Source organism: Mirounga angustirostris, unplaced genomic scaffold (assembly GCF_029215605.1).
Source record: "Mirounga angustirostris isolate CCGP_5_RB_7025 unplaced genomic scaffold, mMirAng1.0.hap1 SCAF_6, whole genome shotgun sequence".
Classification (NCBI taxonomy): Eukaryota; Metazoa; Chordata; class Mammalia; order Carnivora; family Phocidae; genus Mirounga; species Mirounga angustirostris.
In genome coordinates, this window is record NW_026991714.1 from 116340258 (window position 1) to 116358028 (window position 17771).

The 17771-nt window shown below is 47.4% G+C and overlaps 1 protein-coding gene across 4 annotated transcripts in view; it reads right to left on the minus strand.

Annotated features, from left to right (window-relative positions):
• ALOX5 (arachidonate 5-lipoxygenase) overlaps positions 1-17478 on the minus strand; it is a 74929-nt gene extending 57451 nt beyond the window's left edge. For 3 of the 4 annotated variants that reach the window (XM_064594962.1, XM_045878312.3, XM_045878310.3), the window contains exons 1-3: positions 16478-16723; positions 10397-10595; positions 6402-6483 (exon numbers count right to left, since the gene is read on the minus strand). In XM_064594962.1, the coding sequence (XP_064451032.1) occupies positions 6402-6483; positions 10397-10595; positions 16478-16627 (431 nt within the window). In that variant the 5' untranslated portion in view covers positions 16628-16723. Of the gene's footprint in view, positions 1-6401; positions 6484-10396; positions 10596-16477; positions 16724-17329 lie in introns of those variants that run through there. The other variant, XM_064594963.1, reaches the window with a different exon arrangement.
• Positions 17479-17771: the final 293 nt, after the last annotated feature.

Below are 17771 nucleotides of genomic sequence, written 5' to 3' on the forward strand. Positions count from 1 at the left end.
ATCTCTATAACCAACATCCAGACCGAGAATCAGAATGTTACCAGTACCCCCCCACTGCACCTGCTCCCCACTCAATCTCCCCCAATCACCATCCTCCCTTTTATGAGAATCATTTCCTTGCTATTATTTATTGTTCCACTGCTATATAACTTTCCATAAACAATATAATTCCAAACTCTACGGAAGCCGTATCTGGCTTCCAGTGATCAACACCGTATTTGTCAGGTTTGCCCGTGTTGCTCTGTGTAACAGCCATTCATTGATTCCCCTTCTTTTGCTTTATTGGATTAAAAAAACCTGACATACTACATATTCCTTGTAAGAAGCTACACTATAGAGGAATACGTGAAAAGGTGTAATGGTCATCAGTCCCCAAAAGCCCCTCCACAGCCCAGGTAAACATGCTGATTGTTTAGCACAATTCCTTCCATTCCTCCCCCTTGGAAGGAGTCACAAATTCAAATGTCTCCAATAGCCAAAGTAGGACATGAAAGATGCCTTGATGATAGACAGGTGCTGGACTGAGAAAACCTGGGGAATAAGAACCCTGTTTACTTAGGGCTCCAAAATGGCCATGAGAGAAATTTACAGGCTGGATACAGCCCACTGACCATTTCCCTGATGAGCACTCTAGATCATGTATTGTTTTCAAAAACAGCTATACTGAAATATAATTTACATACAATAAAATTCATCCCTTAAAAGTATCCAATTAAAGGATTTTTAGTATACTTACAGACTTGTGCAACCTTCACCAAACTCTAATTTTGGAATATTTTCACCCCAAAAGGAAACCCTGTGCCCATTAATAGTCACTCCCCATTCCCCATCTCCATCTGCCAGCCCTGGGCAAATCAATAATCTACTAATCTGTGTTCACAGACTTGCCTGTTCTAGACATTTCATATATATAGAATCATACAGTATGTAGTCTTTTGTAAATGACTTTTCTGTTTAGCATAATGTTTTTGAGGTTCATCCATAGTTTAGCATAGATCTATAGTTCATTCCTTTTTAATGCCAAGGAGTATTCCATCATATGGATATACCACATTTTGTTTATCCATTCATCAGTTAATGGAATTTAGGTTGTTTCCACCTTTGGGCTATTATAAATAACGTTGCTATGAATATTATACAAGTTTGCATGTGTGGGGCTATGTGTGTAGAGGGACACCTATTTTCATTACTCTTGTGTACCACATGATACCACATGCAAAAGAAAAAAGGGGTAGAATTGCTAGTAGTAAGTCTGTTTAAGATTGGAGAAACTGCTAAACTATTTTTCAAGGTGGCTGCACCATTTTACATTCTACCGGCAATATATGAGGGCTCCGGTTTCCCCACATCCTCACCAGCACTGGCTATTGTCTGTCTTTTTGATTCGAGTTATCCTGGTAGGTGTGAGGTAGTTTTTATTATGGTTTTGATTTGCTATTTTCCTGATGATTAATGGTGTTGAGCATCTTTTCAGGTGCTTATTGGTCATTCATATATTTTCTCTGGAGAAGTGTTGATTTGTTCTTTTTTTTATGGCCAAACTATATTCCATGGTATAGACATACCACATTTTATTTATACATTCATGAGTTAATGGACACTTGGGTTATATTCACCTTTGGTTATTATGGATAATGTAAACATTCATATACAAGTTTTTGTGTGGACATATGTTTTCACTTCTTTTAGGTATATTCCTAGGTGTGGAATTGCTGGACCATACAGTAACTCTATTTAATAATTTGAGAAACTTGGGGCGCCTGGGTGGTACAGTCAGTTAAGCGTCCAACTCTTGGTTTCTGCTCGGGTCGTGATCTCAGTGTCGTAAGACTGAGCCCCCCACATTGGGCTCCATGCTCAGTATGGGGTCTACTTGAGATTCTCTCTCCCTCTGCCCCTCCCACTCCTGCTCTGTCTCTAAAATAAGTCAATAAATCTTTAAATAAAGATAATTTGAGTAAATACTAGACTGTGTTCTAAAGCAGCTGCACCATTTTACACTCCCACAAATAGTGTATGAGGGTTCTGATTTCTCCACACCTCCACAACTCTTGTAATTATCTAACTTTTTTATTTTAGACATCACAGTAAGTGTGAAGTGGTAATGATTTGCATTTCCCTGATGAATAATGATGTCAAGCATCTTTTCATGTGCTTACTGATCATTTGTATATCTTCCTTGGAAAAATGTTTATTCAGGTCCTTCTCCATTTTTAAATTAGATTGTCTTTTACTCTTGATTTATAAGAGCTCTTTATATATTGTGGGTACAAGTCCCTTATCAGATATATGATTCACATATATTTTATCCAATTCTGTGGGTTGTCCTTCACTTTTTTAAAAAGATTTTATTTATTTATTTGAGAGAGAGAGCTGGAGAGAGAAAAAGAGCATGAGAGGGGTAGAGGGAGAGCCTCTTCAAGCAGACCCACCTCTAAGTGTGGAGCCCAATGTGGGGCTTGATCCCATGACCCATGAGATCATGACCTAAGCCAAAACCAAGAGTTGCATGCTCAACCGACTGAGCCACTCAGGCGCCCTGTCTTTTCACTTTTTTGATGGTATCCTTTGAAGCACAGAAGTTTTAAAATTTGGTGACATCAGTTTATCTATTTCTCCTTTGTTGCTTATGCTTTTGTCAAATCTAAAAATCATTTGCCAAATCCAAGGTTATGAAAGTTGACCCGTCTTTTTCAATGTTTTACAGTTTAAGCTCTTACATTTACATATTTGATCTATTTTAAGTTAATTTTTGTACATGGTGTAAGGGTCCAATTTCATTCTTTTGCATGTCGCTAGTCAGTTGACCAACACCATTTGTTGAAAAGACTATTTTCTTCTCCACTGAACTGTCTTGCTGCCTCCATGGCTTATTTCTGGACTCTCAATTCTATTTAATTGCTCTATGTATCTAGCCTTATGCCTATACCAACCACATTGTCTTGATTCCTGCAGCAGGGTAGTAATTCTGATATTGGGAAATGTGAGTTCCCCAACTTTGGTTTTTTTTTTTTTTTTTTCAAGATTGTTTTAATATTCTGAGTTCCTCATATTTCCATATGGATTTTAAGATAAGCTAGTCAATTGCTGCAAAAAAGTCACCTGGGATTTTGATAGGGATTGTGTTAAATTTGTACATTGCTATGGGGAGTATTTTTTTTTTTTTTTTAAGATTTTATTTATTTATTTGACAGAGAGACACAGCGAGAGAGGGAACACAAGCAGGGGGAGTGGGAGAGGGAGAAGCAGGCTTCCCGCGGAGCAGGGAGCCCAACGCGGGGCTCGATCCCAGGACCCTGGGATCATTACCTGGGCCGAAGGCAGACGCTGAACGACTGAGCGACCCGGGCGCCCCGCTATGGGGAGTATTAACCATTTTAATAATATTAAGTCCTCTGGTCCATGAACATAAGAGGTCTTTCACCTTATTTAGGTCTTCTTTAATTACTTTTAACAATGTTTTGTAGTTTTCATTGTATAAGTCTTGGACTTCTTTTGTTAAGTTTACAAATATTTTATTCCTTTTTTTTTTTTTTTATTTGAGAGAGAGACTGAGAGAGAGAGAGAGAGCATGAGAGGGGGGAGGGTCAGAGGGAGAAGCAGACTCCCCGCCGAGCAGGGAGCCCGATGCGGGACTCGATCCCGGGACTCCAGGATCATGACCTGAGCCGAAGGCAGACGCTTAACCGACTGAGCCACCCAGGCGCCCAATATTTTATTCCTTTTGATGCTATTGCACATGGAACTGTATTGACCTTGTATCCTGTAATCTTCCTGGCTTAGTAGTTCCAATTTTTTTTTTTTTTAAGATTTTATTTGAGAGAGAGTGATAGCAAGAGAGAGCACGAGCAGGGGGTGGGGGTGGGGGTGTGGCGGAGGGGCAGAGGGAGAAGCAGGCTCCCCCCTGAGCAGGGATTTTCCCCCTGGGGGCTCGATCCCAGTACCCTGTTCCAATAATTTTTTGGTGAATTCCTTAAGATTTTCCACATAGAAGATCATGTCATCTGTGAATGGCAACGGTTTTACTTATTGCTCTTTAATGTGGGTGTCCTTTGTCCCTTCTTGCCTAATGGCCCTGGCTAGAACCTCCAGTACAAATATTGAATAGAAGTGGCAAAAGCTGACATCTTTATCTTGTTTCTGGACCTTAGGAGGAAAGCATGTGGTCTTTTCCCATTATGATGTTAACTGTAAATTTTTTTTTACAGATCCCTTTAACAGGTTGAGAAATTTCCCTTTAATTCTCATTTTTCCAGGGGCGCCTGGGTGGCTCAGTCGTTAAGCTTCTGCCTTCAGCTCAGGTCATGATCCCAGGGTCCTGGGATTGAGCCCCCGGGCGGGGGGGGGGGAGGAAATCCCTGTTCAGCGGGAGCCTGCTTCTCCCTCTACCACTCCCCCTGCTTGTGTCTCTCTCTCGCTGTGTCTCTGTCAAATAAATAAATAAAATCTTAAAAAAAAATTCTTATTTTTCTAGTGTTTTTCAATTATGAAAGGGTGTTGGATTTTGTCAAATGCACTCTTGTGTGTCTTCTGAGATTATCATGTGTTTCTTTTTCTTTACTCTATTTTTATGGTGCATTACATACCTGATTTTTGGATGTTAAGCCAAACTTCCATACTTAGGATAAATCCTACCTGATCATATTGTATCATGCCTTTTACGTGCTGCTGGATCCAGTTTGCTAGTATTTTGTAGAAAATGTTTGAATCTATACCCATAAGAGATATTGGTGTATAGTTTTCTTATGATATGTCTGATTTTGGTATAATAGTGATCTCATCCAATGAGTTGGGACATGTTCCCTCCTCTTCTGTTTTCTGGAAGAACTTCGCAGGATTGCTATTAATTAACCAGCGAGGCCGTCTAGGCCTGGGCTTTTCTTTGTGAGAGGTTTCAAAATTACTAATTCAATCTCTTTGCTTGTGATTGTTTTATTCAGATTATTTATTCCTGAGTCAGTTTTGGTCACTTCTGTCTTTTTAGGAATTTGTCCATTTTACCCAAGTTATCTAATTTGTTGGTGTACAGCTGTTTATAGTATTCCCTTTGATTCGTTTTAATTTGTGTGAAGTGGGTACTGATGCTCCCTCTCTTATTTTTAAGTTTTTTTATTTTATTATGTTATGTTAATCACCATACATTACACCATTAGTTTTTGATGTAGTGTTCCATGATTCATTGTTTGCATATAACACCCAGTGCTCCATGCAATACATGCTCTCTTTAATACCCATCACCATGCTAACCCATCCCCCCACCCCCCTCCCCTCTAGAACCCTCAGTTTGTTTTTCAGAGTCCATCGTCTCTCATGGTTCATCTCCCCCTCTGATTTCCCCCCCTTCATTCTTCCCCTCCTGCTATCTTCTTCTTCTTTTTTTTTTTTAACATATAATGTATTATTTGTTTCAGAGGTATAGGTCTGTGATTCAACAGTCTTACACAGTTCACAGCGCTCACCATAGCACATACCCTCCCCAATGTCCGTCACCCAGCCACCCCATCCCTCCCACCCCCCACCACTCCAGCAACCCTCAGTTTGTTTCCTGAGATTAAGAATTCCTCATATCAGTGAGGTCATATGATACATGTCTTTCTCTGATTGACTTATTTCACTTAGCATAATACCCTCCACTTCCATCCATGTCATTGCAAATGGCAAGATCCCATTCCTTTTGATGGCTGCATAATATTCCATTGTGTGTGTGTGTGTGTGTGTGTGTGTGTATATATATACATATATATATATATACACCACATTTTCTTTATCCATTCATATGTCGATGGACATCTTTGCTCTTTCCATAGTTTGGCTATTGTGGACATTGCTGCTATAAACATCGGGGTGCACGTACCCCTTCAGATCCCTACATTTGTATCTTTGGGGTAAATACCTAGTAGTGCAATTACTGGGTCATAGGGTAGCTCTGTTTTCAACTTTCTGAGGAACCTCCATACTGTTTTCCAGAGTGGCTGCACCAGCTTGCATTCCCACCAACAGTGTAGGAGGGTTCCTAATTTTAATAATTTGAGTTCTCTCACTCTTTTTTCTTGGTCTGTTAAAGATTTGTCAGTTTTGTTGTAGATTATATGTCCCTTTTACAATCGAATTATTATCAGAAGACATAAGAAGTGAGGGGTAATCTCTACCATGGGAGGTGAAAGAACATTAATGTAAATCCAAGCTTTGGCTGCCCCATTCCTCCTAAATGCCGATATGGTTGACCTCAAGTTTTTTCCATAATGCTCTACCATCTCTCCCTGGAGTGGTGGTCAGGGGGAGCTGGGGGTTGGGGAGCACTCCAGGGAACTGGTGGCATGGCCATCATTTACCAGCAGTGGTCGGCCATAACCCGTGGGCACAGTTTATTTATGGACGTTCGGTCTGATGTCATAACTCACCGATACTGTTTTTGCCGTGTTTCCAGCTCTTTACGTCTGTGCTGCTTGAGAATGTGAATTTGGTCATCGCAGGCCAACTTTGCTGTGAGTAAAGGACAGGATTGTGAGAAGAGCCACGAAGGTAACAAGGTCCAGTATTTGGGTTCCCCTCCCACACCCTACCCATGCACCATCTTTACCTACCCGAGAACAGCCCCTTCCCCCACCCCCACTCATACTGAGGACACTGGGGTCTAGGGAGGTTGAACAGCTTTGCATTTGAACTTTGCCCAAGGTCACACACCTAATTAGTGGATTTTCAACACAAGATTCAAATCTTGTGTTCTTAGCCCCTCCCATTATAAAAGACAAACGCAGTTCCCTCTCTTTCTGCCTGTTCACTCAGCAAGCCGGGGGCCCTCGGGGCGCTGAGAATCACGTCCAGATACATGAGCCAGGCTTGGTTCTTGTCAGGCATCATGGGGGCAGGCCAATGATTCCCTGACTCTCCAGCAGGCACAGGGCATAGAGCAAGTTGCCTTAGCTTCCTCACATGTAAAATGGGGAAAATAATGCCTATTTTTAGGGTCATGATGGGGATTTAGTGAGTACTTCACACAGTGCTTGGCACCCAGTAAGGTGGAACAATAATTAATATTATTGTCCTCATAATCATGATGGACCTGAGCTGCTTCTTCCTCCCTCTTAGCGCAGATTCAAAGGTGTCTTGGTTCTCATTTCAGGAGTGGGGTAAGTGGCTTAAGGGCAGGGTCAAGCTGCTCAGGGCCTTTAGAGTAGGACAGGCTGGTTCATGATTACCCTTTATACTGTTATTTAAGGTAAAGCCTGTGAACACAGTGGGAGCCCAGACTAGTAGGATTCCAGAGCATCTCCTGAAAAGGGGGCCTATAATAGTGCTTCTCCAGCTCTCTGTGGTTTTTAAAATTTCCATTCCATCACAGACTGATATTTTTGCAAAATATAATAAAAATTAACTATTGGAAAAATGAAATAAAAAAAACCCAAAGACATTCAAAACACAAGCCCTGTTTTTAGTATAAGATGCAATAATCATAGAATAATTCTTGCAAGTTGCTATAAAAAGCTTGTAAGTGTCTACTTTCAGACCAACACCCAACAGTTCTTAGCCCACACTCAGAGTCCCTTCTGGCTGAGGCAGCTCCAGCCCAGGGCTGGGAACTGGGGCCCAGAGAGGAGGATCAATGGAGCACCTCTTTGTTCTCCAGTGGGGATGGAAAGCCATCCAGTAGGGGCGGCCGGAGGCCACTGAAGGCAAGATGAGTATTAACTGTAACAACAGCTGTCACTGGCTGTACAAGACACTGTTATAGGCACTCGACATTCATCATCTCTAATCCACCTCAAAGAAACAGCCTCTTAGGCACCTGGCTCTGAGAAATTGGGTCTCTTCAGTTTCAGTGGTATGAGTAAGTCAGAACATGTGGAACTGCACATACCAAGTGTCAAAAGGCATAAACTCCATTTCTCTTGGACATTCCACCCTGGTGGCTGATGGAACCTTTGGGAACATAGCAGGTGACCTCAGGTGACAAGACCTAGACTGAATGCCCCAGAGTTCGGGAGAAGGGGTTGATTCCAAAACACTGATATGAGTGCCTTACTGAAGTTGTCTTTTCACAGAGCTGCTCTGGATCCTGGGACCACAGTGACGGCCCTCTGACCATTATGTTCATGCCAGGTGCCGTGGTGAAGTATTAGATGGCAGAGGTTACCATGTCGCTTGTGGGCTGGGCCCCTTCATTTCCAGTTGTCCCAAGATTGGTTGTTGTGCTATGTGGTTGATTAAAGATGGCCATAAATTCTTTGACGTTCTTTCCATTGAGAGGTGCGGGTCTGTGTCCCCTCTAAGTCTGGATAGGCTCTGTGACTGCTTGGACCAATAGAATATGGTGGAAGTTACCCTCTGCCAGCTTCCAGGCTCAGGCAGGAGAGACTGGCAGCTTCCACCTTCTGTCTCTTGGAGTACTTACTCTTGGAAGCCAACCACCACATAAGACCACCCTGTGACCACCCAATTGTGAGAAGCCCAACGCCATAGAAAAGGCTTGAAGAATGAGATTCCAGGTGGAAAGAGAGGCCAAGGAGCCCTTAGGCACTAGACATGTGAGAGAAGAACCGTCTTAGAAGTGAGCCTTCTAGTCCTTCCCCCTCAGCCGATGCTTCATGGCTCACAGACGAACTGCCCCAGCTGAGCCTTTCCCAGATCTCTGACCTATAAGATCATGTGCAAAATAAAAAGGCTATTTAAAACCACTCAGACTGTTACACAACAATCAACAAGTGGAACATACTGGATGGACAGCTTCTATGTGTCCCTCCAGATCTACCCTTCACCTTGTCCTGTCCCTGAAGGCCCTGATCTTGTCCTTGATTGGAATGAATTGCAACAATGGGCTTCACATTGGGTTCAGCCACTGGGAAGCCTGACCAGAGAGAGGAGGGCATGGGAGAATGAGGAGAGTGTTTCCCCAGGCTGTCTGCATCTCTAGTGGGGGCCACAACTACTCTCAAGGGAGCTCTGTCTCAAGGGCACTCCCCTTCTGGGATTAATCTGGCATTCTTTCCCTCCCCTCACCCCACCTGGACTAGCAGTGCTAATGGCCTGCACATTGGTGTGTTCCTCTGCACACTGACCTACACCTTCTAAACATCCTCATTTGAATGTGCCATATGTTTTTTTGCTGGAAAGGGATTCAGGATCTGTGGGAAGAAGGACTGTACGCAGGAGGGAGACTTGGAGCTAGTGTTTTTCCAATACTAGAGAAAGAGAAGAACCCTATCCACAACTGTTCACATTCTGGCCACTACAAGACAGAGTGAATTTTGTGGGTTTTTTTTTTGGCATGAGGTCAGGAGACAAAAATCCTTCTAGCTCTAATCATTCAGCTCAGAAATATTTTTGGAATTTGGTTTCTTAAATTCCATGTGAGAAACAATGGGATGTGGCCTGATAGTTTAAGAACACTAGGTAGAAAAGAATTTTTCCTCCTCTGTCTTGGTTTTCTTAGCTAAAAAATGGGGGTAGTAATCATTCCCATTTTACCTACCCCACTGAACTCTGTAAAGAATGAATGATCTAGTGATAGGAATGCACTGTCGACTAGGAAGTATTAAACATCTCACGGGTAAAACATCTGTCCTCCTCGTTATTCCAGTGGTACACAGCTTTGAAGACTTCTCATTCTGGGTTTAGAGTGTGAGCAAACTGAAGGGCCATGACTTGAACCAGACAGAATTTTGCCAAGGCATGGGTTTGACTCTCACATGTTAAGAGGCTACTACGCAAGGGGGAGTCTTTCACGGGAACAGTGGCCTTAGCTGAGTTTTGCCATCCATTCCGCTCTCTGTTCCTCCGCATCAGGCCAACTGCCTGTCTCTTATGAGGAATGCTCTCCCAAAGAAGTGCCAGATTGGGGTCTGCACATTTGAGGGTCTTGCTTAAGAGGGTAGATTTTAGGTTCTTTTCTCTTTAGCAAAATGTAGGACTTCAGGTGTAACAATCGGTGACCATGACCACCAGGCCTGGCCACAGCCCCTCTAGGCTGGCCCTTGGGCCACCCCTATCAATCTCTTCCCTTGCCAGGCCTGTGTGGGGTGCCCTGGAGCCCAAGCCCCACTATAGCCCACAGAGAGGAGAACTGGAGAATTCACCTGGAGAACTGCCTGTCTAAGGAGATGTCCTGCAGGTACTTGCTATGAGGGACCCTCTGACAAAAAGGGAGTCATAAGCTTGCCTCTGAAGGACTGCAGCCCAGAGGGAAGACAGCTGAGCATGTGGCTGGGGGCCTCCCACCCCACCCTCTGAGTGTGGGGTTTATTACTCCCCTGAGGAAGGTCATACCACCTGCAGGTGCATCGAGGCACAGAGCAGCAGTGTTATTATTCCCATGAATACAGTTCTTGGAGGAAAGAGGGCCTGCAAGCCCCCTGGTTCCTGGGAAGCTCAGGGAGTGGAAGGGGCTTGAGCCACTCACCGCGTCCATCTCTCAGGACAATCTCGCCCTCACCGGTGATCCAGCGGTAGCAAGGGAACTCAATGTAATCTCCACAGGGCGTCTTCAGCGTGATGTACTTCAGGTACCAGTCGTCATGGAGCCAGTACTTGCGCTTCTCGATTTTGACTAGCTGGATTTCGCCCAGTTCTTCATCCACTGTCACGACATAAGAATCAACCTGAGAGGAGAAAAAGGCAAATCAGGTTGTCTGGGGGTTTCCTGAGCCTTTGTATCACCCCTTAGTTCATTTAGCCAAGATGTCTGCCGAATGCCTGCCCTCACAAGGCTCTGTGCTGCACCTGGGAGGCAGAGATGGACAAATCCTGGCCTCTGCCTTAATGGAGATGGAGGTCTCGTGAGTAAGGGATGGATGGTGCTGCTCAGAGAGGGACATTCTGCTGTCTGCCCATGGTCAGGCTGGAGGAGGGGAGACTCCAGCAGGGGTGCCCTCTGCTAGGCTGTGCTTGGTGAGGGTCCTCTTCAGCTGCCCCTGCTCACAATGAGGGCAGGGCGGCTGCTGGCCTTCCCAATCTAAAGGCTGGCGAGGGCAAACTAGACCTTGCATGCTGGGCAGCCCTTTACATCTTACGAAGGGCTTGCTGACAATTGCTGTAGACCCCCACAATGACGTGAGGATGAGGGGCAGTCATGACTGTGTCACAGATGAAGATATTGAAGCTTACTAAGTCCCACTTCAGCTATTCATTGACAGAGACGGAATTCTAATCCAGACCTTTCTAGCACAGCCACTCCATGTCTCTCTTGTTCTCTGGGGAACAAATAACTGAGTGAAAATGGGGAGGCTCAAATGCAAGTGAAGTTGCATAGATGCACATCATCCTAGGGCATCTGCTATTCACTTAGCCACAGAGAGGTCAAGAAAATCAGATAAGCAACACCCATGACATCTGTGGCACAGTGGTGGGCTGAGGCTGGTCTTGCTGCTAGAAGGTACCACTGCAGGCCATGGGCAGCCTGCCCACCAGGTCCCTGGGACTGAGCTGCTCAGTGCTTCCTGCTGCCAGGTTCCTGACTCGAGGAGACAGGCAGGCATGGTGGCAGTGCTGGGCAACCCTCCTGAGGCTTTGGGGTAACCTGTGTGTCTGCAACTCTCAATGGCAGAGGGAAAGGAAGGAAGAGAGCTCAAGTATTGCATTGGGTGTTCTATACACCAGCAGGGTTGGGAAACCCTGGACTCGGTGCTTCTCGATTTTGCGGGTCTTCCTTAAGAGGGTAGATTTTAGGTTCTTTTCTCTTTAGCAAAATGTAGGACTTTAGGTGTAACAATCGGTGACCATGACCGCCAGGTCTGGCCACAGCCCCTCTAGGCTGGCCCTTGGGCCACACCTATCAACCTCTTCCCTTCCCAGGCCTGTGTGCGGTGCCCTGGAGTCCAAGCCCCACTATGGCCCACATTTCTCTCTTCTTTTCTGCTCCAATTTCTCCCTCTCACTCTGTCTTCCAGTCCCCCCAGTTCCCTCTTCTCTGCTCCACAACCTCCTGAGGTACTTTCTAAGCCAGATTTCACCAATACTTGAGCTTTTTCCTTGGTGGCAGAACCTAGAGTTCTCAGCGTGATAGTGAAGTAAATGGAGGGGAGGGGTTTTCATCCTGCATATGACCCCATGCGTCTCTATCTCCATCCTTCTCCTACCAAGCTGCTAGAGGAACCCCAGGGAGAACTTCTTAAGAGGAATAGGAAGTTGGGTATTTTTAGCAAACCTCTTGGCTCTGAGCACAGTGAGCAGCTCACATGTTGTGGTTACTGAAGATGCCAGACACTTGTGGTCAGAAAGCGGAAGTCTCCTCCCTGTGCCCTGTGGTCTGGGCCTGGGTTCTTGTTAGAGCATTTCTGAGGACCAAGGAGCCAGGCCTCTGGGATGACACTTTTTGGTCCCTAACAGGTACACAAGCACATCTGTGCTACCGGAATGCACCCTCCTGCAGAGTGAAAGAACCTTTTTACTCCACAGTGTGTCTGGTGGGAACAGAATTCATAGGTGAGGTCACAAAGACCACTGACCCCAGGCCTGTGGGACCTCAGCTGGGGAGCCTATCTGTACTGCAGGGTGCTGATCCCTTGGGAAGAAGTCAGGAAGCCCCAGGGTGCAGGGTTGGAGAGGAGTCCCAGTGAGGGGATGGATGACCCGAGGAGCTGGGAGGAGAAGAGGAAAGGAAGGACACAGCTCTTGTGGGGTGACTTCTGGGTGTGGGAGAGAATGGAGACCCCTGAGCTGAGGCATCAGTAGGCCAGGTGGTAAGATTTCAGAGGTGAGATCAATGGGGAGGGGAAGGAATGGGTAAGGCATTTAGTTGTATAGAACTGAGAGAGCAAGACCCCTTAGGCGGGGAATGCATACGTAGAAGGAGGTGGTTAGAGCCTGGAGCTCCTTGGGTCAGAGGTGGTAGGTGCAATGGTCAGATGCTAGAGAGAGACATGCAGGCAGGGAAACATGCAATTCCCCAGCCTCATCTCACAGAAGGGCCAGTTTTTTTATTTCACTTGTTGCTTTCAACTCTTTATTGGGTATACAGTTTTAAGGCTTTTGAATATTTCATCATTGTGTTAGCTGATCACTTTTCATTTGATCTTTATATGAGCATTTTTAGAAAGGTCTCATTTGTTTCTGTTCCAGATCCCTGTTGTTGCTGTGACAGGGAGAGGGATCTCTCTGCTGGAGCATGGACAGAAGACAGTTCTGAGGCCCAACCTGCGATGTTCGTCTTGGCGAAAGCTAATGAGGGGCTAGGCAGGGAGAGGAGGAGGTGTGGAGTAGAGAAGAGGGAACTGGGGGGGACTGGAAGACAGAGTGAGAGGGAGAAATTGGAGCAGAAAAGAAGAGAGAAATGGGGGACATTGGGTATGGCGGGGACTGGGAAGTAGAGAAAGGAAGAAAATGAGAAACAGGAAGCAGAATCCAGGGAAGAGAGGACAGAGAGGGAAGACTGGGGGATAGAGATGGAAGTTCATAAGGACATGTTTATTCTTTTTTTTTTTTATTCTTATGTTAATCCCCATACATTACATCATTAGTTTTAGATGTAGTGTTCCATGATTCATTGTTTGTGCATAACACCCAGTGCTCCATGCAGAATGTGCCCTCCTCAATACCCACCACCAGGCTAACCCATGCTCCCACCCCCCTCCCCTCTAGAACCCTCAGTTTGTTTTTCAGAGTCCATCGTCTCTCATGGTTCAGGACATGTTTATTCTTCATTAGTATATTCTTATTACTGAGAAGGAGGTATTCTGGAGTGTTCTCTTCATAAAGAGATTAATAAGGTTAACATTGCCTGAATATATGAGAAGTATATACAGTTGTAAGACTGCTCTACACTCACTGAATACATTCAGGGACAATATATTAAACACTTCTGTGTTGTCCCTAGCTTTCCTAAGAGTGCAGTCTTGGAATGAAAATGAAATGGCTCAACTGAGATTTCCCAGAGATCTTCGGATCTATAAAAGTCATCCTATCTGACTTGACCTGCTTTCAGTTGACAGAAGTAAGGAAACAAATCAATTTGCCAAATTTGCCCAGCCTCGGGCCAGTCTCTGGGCTCTTTCCTAAGCAGGCAGTGGTGAGCCCCTGAGGGTGTGACCATGTACAGGAGACTCTCACCTTCAGAGGACTTCAATTCCCAGTCCTCACCTGAATCAGTATGTGGAACTCTGATGAGAATAATTGGGGATCTGTAACTCAATTTGTGGAGAAGAAATCAGTCCTACTGTTTGACTGAATTCTGCACAGAGGTATGTGGGTGTTGATCTGCCAAAGACCCGGAAATGGCTGAACTAGCTGCCTGGTAACAGCCTTTATTGCTGTGACTGTGACTGCTAACCATAACGATTAGAACACTTTTCCAAATAAAATGGCCCATTCTTCTACAGCAAGTATTTTCTCTAAGGTTTCTTTTTCACCTTTACCCAACAGGGACAGACTGGCCTTAAAGAGCCACTGGCTGGAAAATGAGGAAGTAGTTCTGGGCTGTGCAAGACAAAGTGTGAAGTAACTTTGCACCAACAGGAACTTTCTTAAAAGTGGATTTTTTTCAGAGCCTTTAGGAACCAGCTGATTCCCCTGCAGCCCAGCAGCCCTTCTGACTTGCTCTCTCTCACCCCAGTGGAAATGTGACATGCAAACCTCTCCTGCAATTTGCTTCTGGAACTCTCACCAAGGTGTTTAGTCATAGTGTCATTTGAATGAATTCTCAAGGTGGGGAAATAATGAACAGAACAGTGCTTTCACCCCTCTTCCAATGACCCTGTTATGGCCACACCACAGTGTCTCCTTCGGGTAGAGGCCACATGTGGGGTGCCCTATGCTGCACAGCATGAGCACACTGGTGTGTGTGTGTGTGTGTGTGTGTGTAGAGGAGGATGGGGCCCACTGCGGCCTGCTTATTAAAGGGAAGTAGTCTGTACCCAATCCTCCTTCCTGAGATGTTGGGGAACCATGAAAGAATGGAAATAAATGAAGGTGCTTCAGAAATGGCAGAAGGTGTCATCCTCCCAAGTGGATGTCTCATCGGCCCTCCCTCCTGCACCACTGTTCTCAGGGCCAGTTCCCTATTGGGGGAAACCAAACAACAGATGGTTGTTTTTATACTCAACACCTCACTCTTCTTGAAGGGAGCTGAGCCAGGCTAACTTCTGAAGTTGGCTAAGTGCCATGTCGGCTAATAACAAGGTTTTGAAGCTCCTGGGGAGGAATCAAGCCCACTTTTGAGTTTGGAAGTGGGAAAAGGAGTGGACTATTACTTACTTACTGCAGCCTCTACAGACCTAAAACCTAATTCATGAATTTTATCCAAGAAGTATTCAGTTGAACCATATGAAATTCCCAGTTTTATCAAAAATTGTCAACTATAAGCAATTTCATATGGTTCAACCTAATAATCAACTAAATAGTGAAAAGAAGAAGACTGCTTTGTGAAGTCTAAGTCTTTTTGGTCCAGCTCAGGAGCTGGGGGGTGATGGAAGGGAACATTCCCTGGGCACCTACCTGAAGTGTGTTGGCTGTCACAATAATCATACAATGAGCACTTCCTATGCACTTGGCAGTGGACTGGGCAAGTTACTAAATGGTCGGTGAGGACCATGACCTGCCATGCTCACCGAGAAAACCACAGGGCTGGAATTCATGCCCAGGTCAGCATCAGGAACTCACTTCTAAATGGGGCCACCTGTGCATGTCCTTATATAGTACTTGGCAGCACAGACTAGAAGTACAGTAAACACTGGCTCCCCTCACTCCCTGGACTCCCACAGCTCCAGGGTATCTAGTGAGAAGGGGAGAGGAGAAGCCCTCCTTCCTCTTCTTGCTCCACTGAGCCCTCATACCTGGGGTGGAAGTGTTCCCTGGTGTATACTCCGCTGGGAGTCAGACAATCTCCAGGTTGCAAAAGGCTTCCTGCTTGAGTTCTCTTGTTCTTTCCCTCCAAATTCCTCTGGGGACCTGTCCTGAGAATGTGAGCTACCCAGGTGTGAAGACATCTGCTAGTATCACTCTGGGCCAGCAGCTGGGCTTGTGCTCACCCAGATTCCTGGACCAGCCTGAAATTATCCCTTCCGTTTTACATTTGGGGAAACTGAGGTCCAGTGAAGAGACAGAGTGAGCCAGCAGTCAGGCCCTGATTCAACCCACGTCTCTGAACTCCCACACCTGTGCTTTCTCCCCACAGCTCAAGGCGGCTCGAGGTGCCATCTGTGCTTCACAGCAGGGCAAAGACCCGCACAACCCCCCACTCCCACCCCCACGACTTGTGGAAGGAGCCCTACGAAATGGGGCACAAGCAGCGCTGGCCACAGTACTTGCCCAGTTAAGGGACCTTTCAGAGCCTCGGGGTCCCTATCTGTGAAATGGACAGCAGACCTTGTACCTTCTCCTGCTCCCAGGGGAGAAGCGCGGCGCCCCGCCGGCCTCACCGTGGAAGCCTCCCGCCCCCGAACTTGGGTCCCAGCCGCCCCGACGGGGTCCTGGGCTTCCCGGCCTCGGTCTCGGCCGCCCCGACGGGGCCCCGTGTGATCCCAGCCCTGTCCCAGCCGTGCGCCCTCACCGCGCCGCGCTCAAAGTCGTTGTAGAAGGGCTTGTCCAGCAGGTGCTTCTCGCTGCAGCCCGCAGAGCCCACGAGGCTGAGGTAGATGTAGTCGTCGGTGCCAGCGAACCACTGGCTGCCGGTGGCCACGGTGACCGTGTAGGAGGGCATGGCGGAGGGCTGCGAGTTCCAGGAGCCTTGGTGCGGTGGATTCGCGCACGTCGGCACCTGGCCGGGACCCGCGCAGCGGCCTCTTCCCCCGCCGGCCCCGCCCCTCACCCGCTCCGGCCCCGCCCCCCGCCCCCCACCCGCTCCGGCCCCGCCCCCCGCCCCCCACCCGCTCCGGCCCCGCCCCCCGCCCCCCACCCGCTCCGGCCCCGCCCCCCGCCCCCCACCCGCTCCGGCCCCGCCCCCCGCCCCCCACCCGCTCCGGCCCCGCCCCCCGCCCGGCTGGACCGGACCGGACCCCACAAGCCCGGCCCCGCCCCCGCCCCGCCCCGCCCCCGACGCTCCGACGGCTGGGGACGCGCGTCGGACATGGTAGGGGTCGCGCGTTCCTGCTTCTCACTCCACTGGCTTGGTGTCTGTTTTAGCCGTCTGGGGACTGGGGCTACCTCAGCTGCCATCCCCTCGCCCATGCATCCGTTCATTCACTCACTTAGCCTCCCATTCATTGTTCTCACCCTTTACCCTTCCTTCCTGCCTCAGCGCCAGGCTCCTGGAAGGCGCTAGGGTTAGGCTCCGGCGACCCCCGGAAAATGAGGCGTAGTCTCTACTCTCACCAAGTTCCCAGTGTGACTGGGGCGATTACCCGTGGCGTCGTTTCTTAGACCAGGGGTGCTCTGGGAGTTTACAGGGGCAAGGGGGACTCACCTGGGGATTCCAGGGAGGCTTCTTGGAGGAGGCCACACCGGAGTTGATACTGAGAGTGGTTTCTGGGACGCAGAGACTTCAGTCAGCTCTGGCTTCCACAGGCTTGGCTGAATGTCACTGTGGGCAAGCTGCAAATGGGCACCGAGGTGAGTCAGATGCCAGCCGCTCTCAGGACAAGAGATTGTCCGTGTACGGCGGGAAGCGGGGCCGCCAGAGGGGGGGCAGGACAAGAAATACAAATCTGAACTAGGTGTTGTCTGGAGGAGATCAGCGGGCTTGAGGAGGCGGGAGGCTGGGGTATGTGGGGAAGGAGTTAGGCTTGCTTGGTGATGGCTCTTGGAGGGGGCGGGGAAAGTCCTGGGAAAGAAGATGTGGATTCCACAGCAAGAATGTTCCAGGAGTTAGGACGGGCACCTGGGGAGCCGGCTGCCTGGCGGGAGTA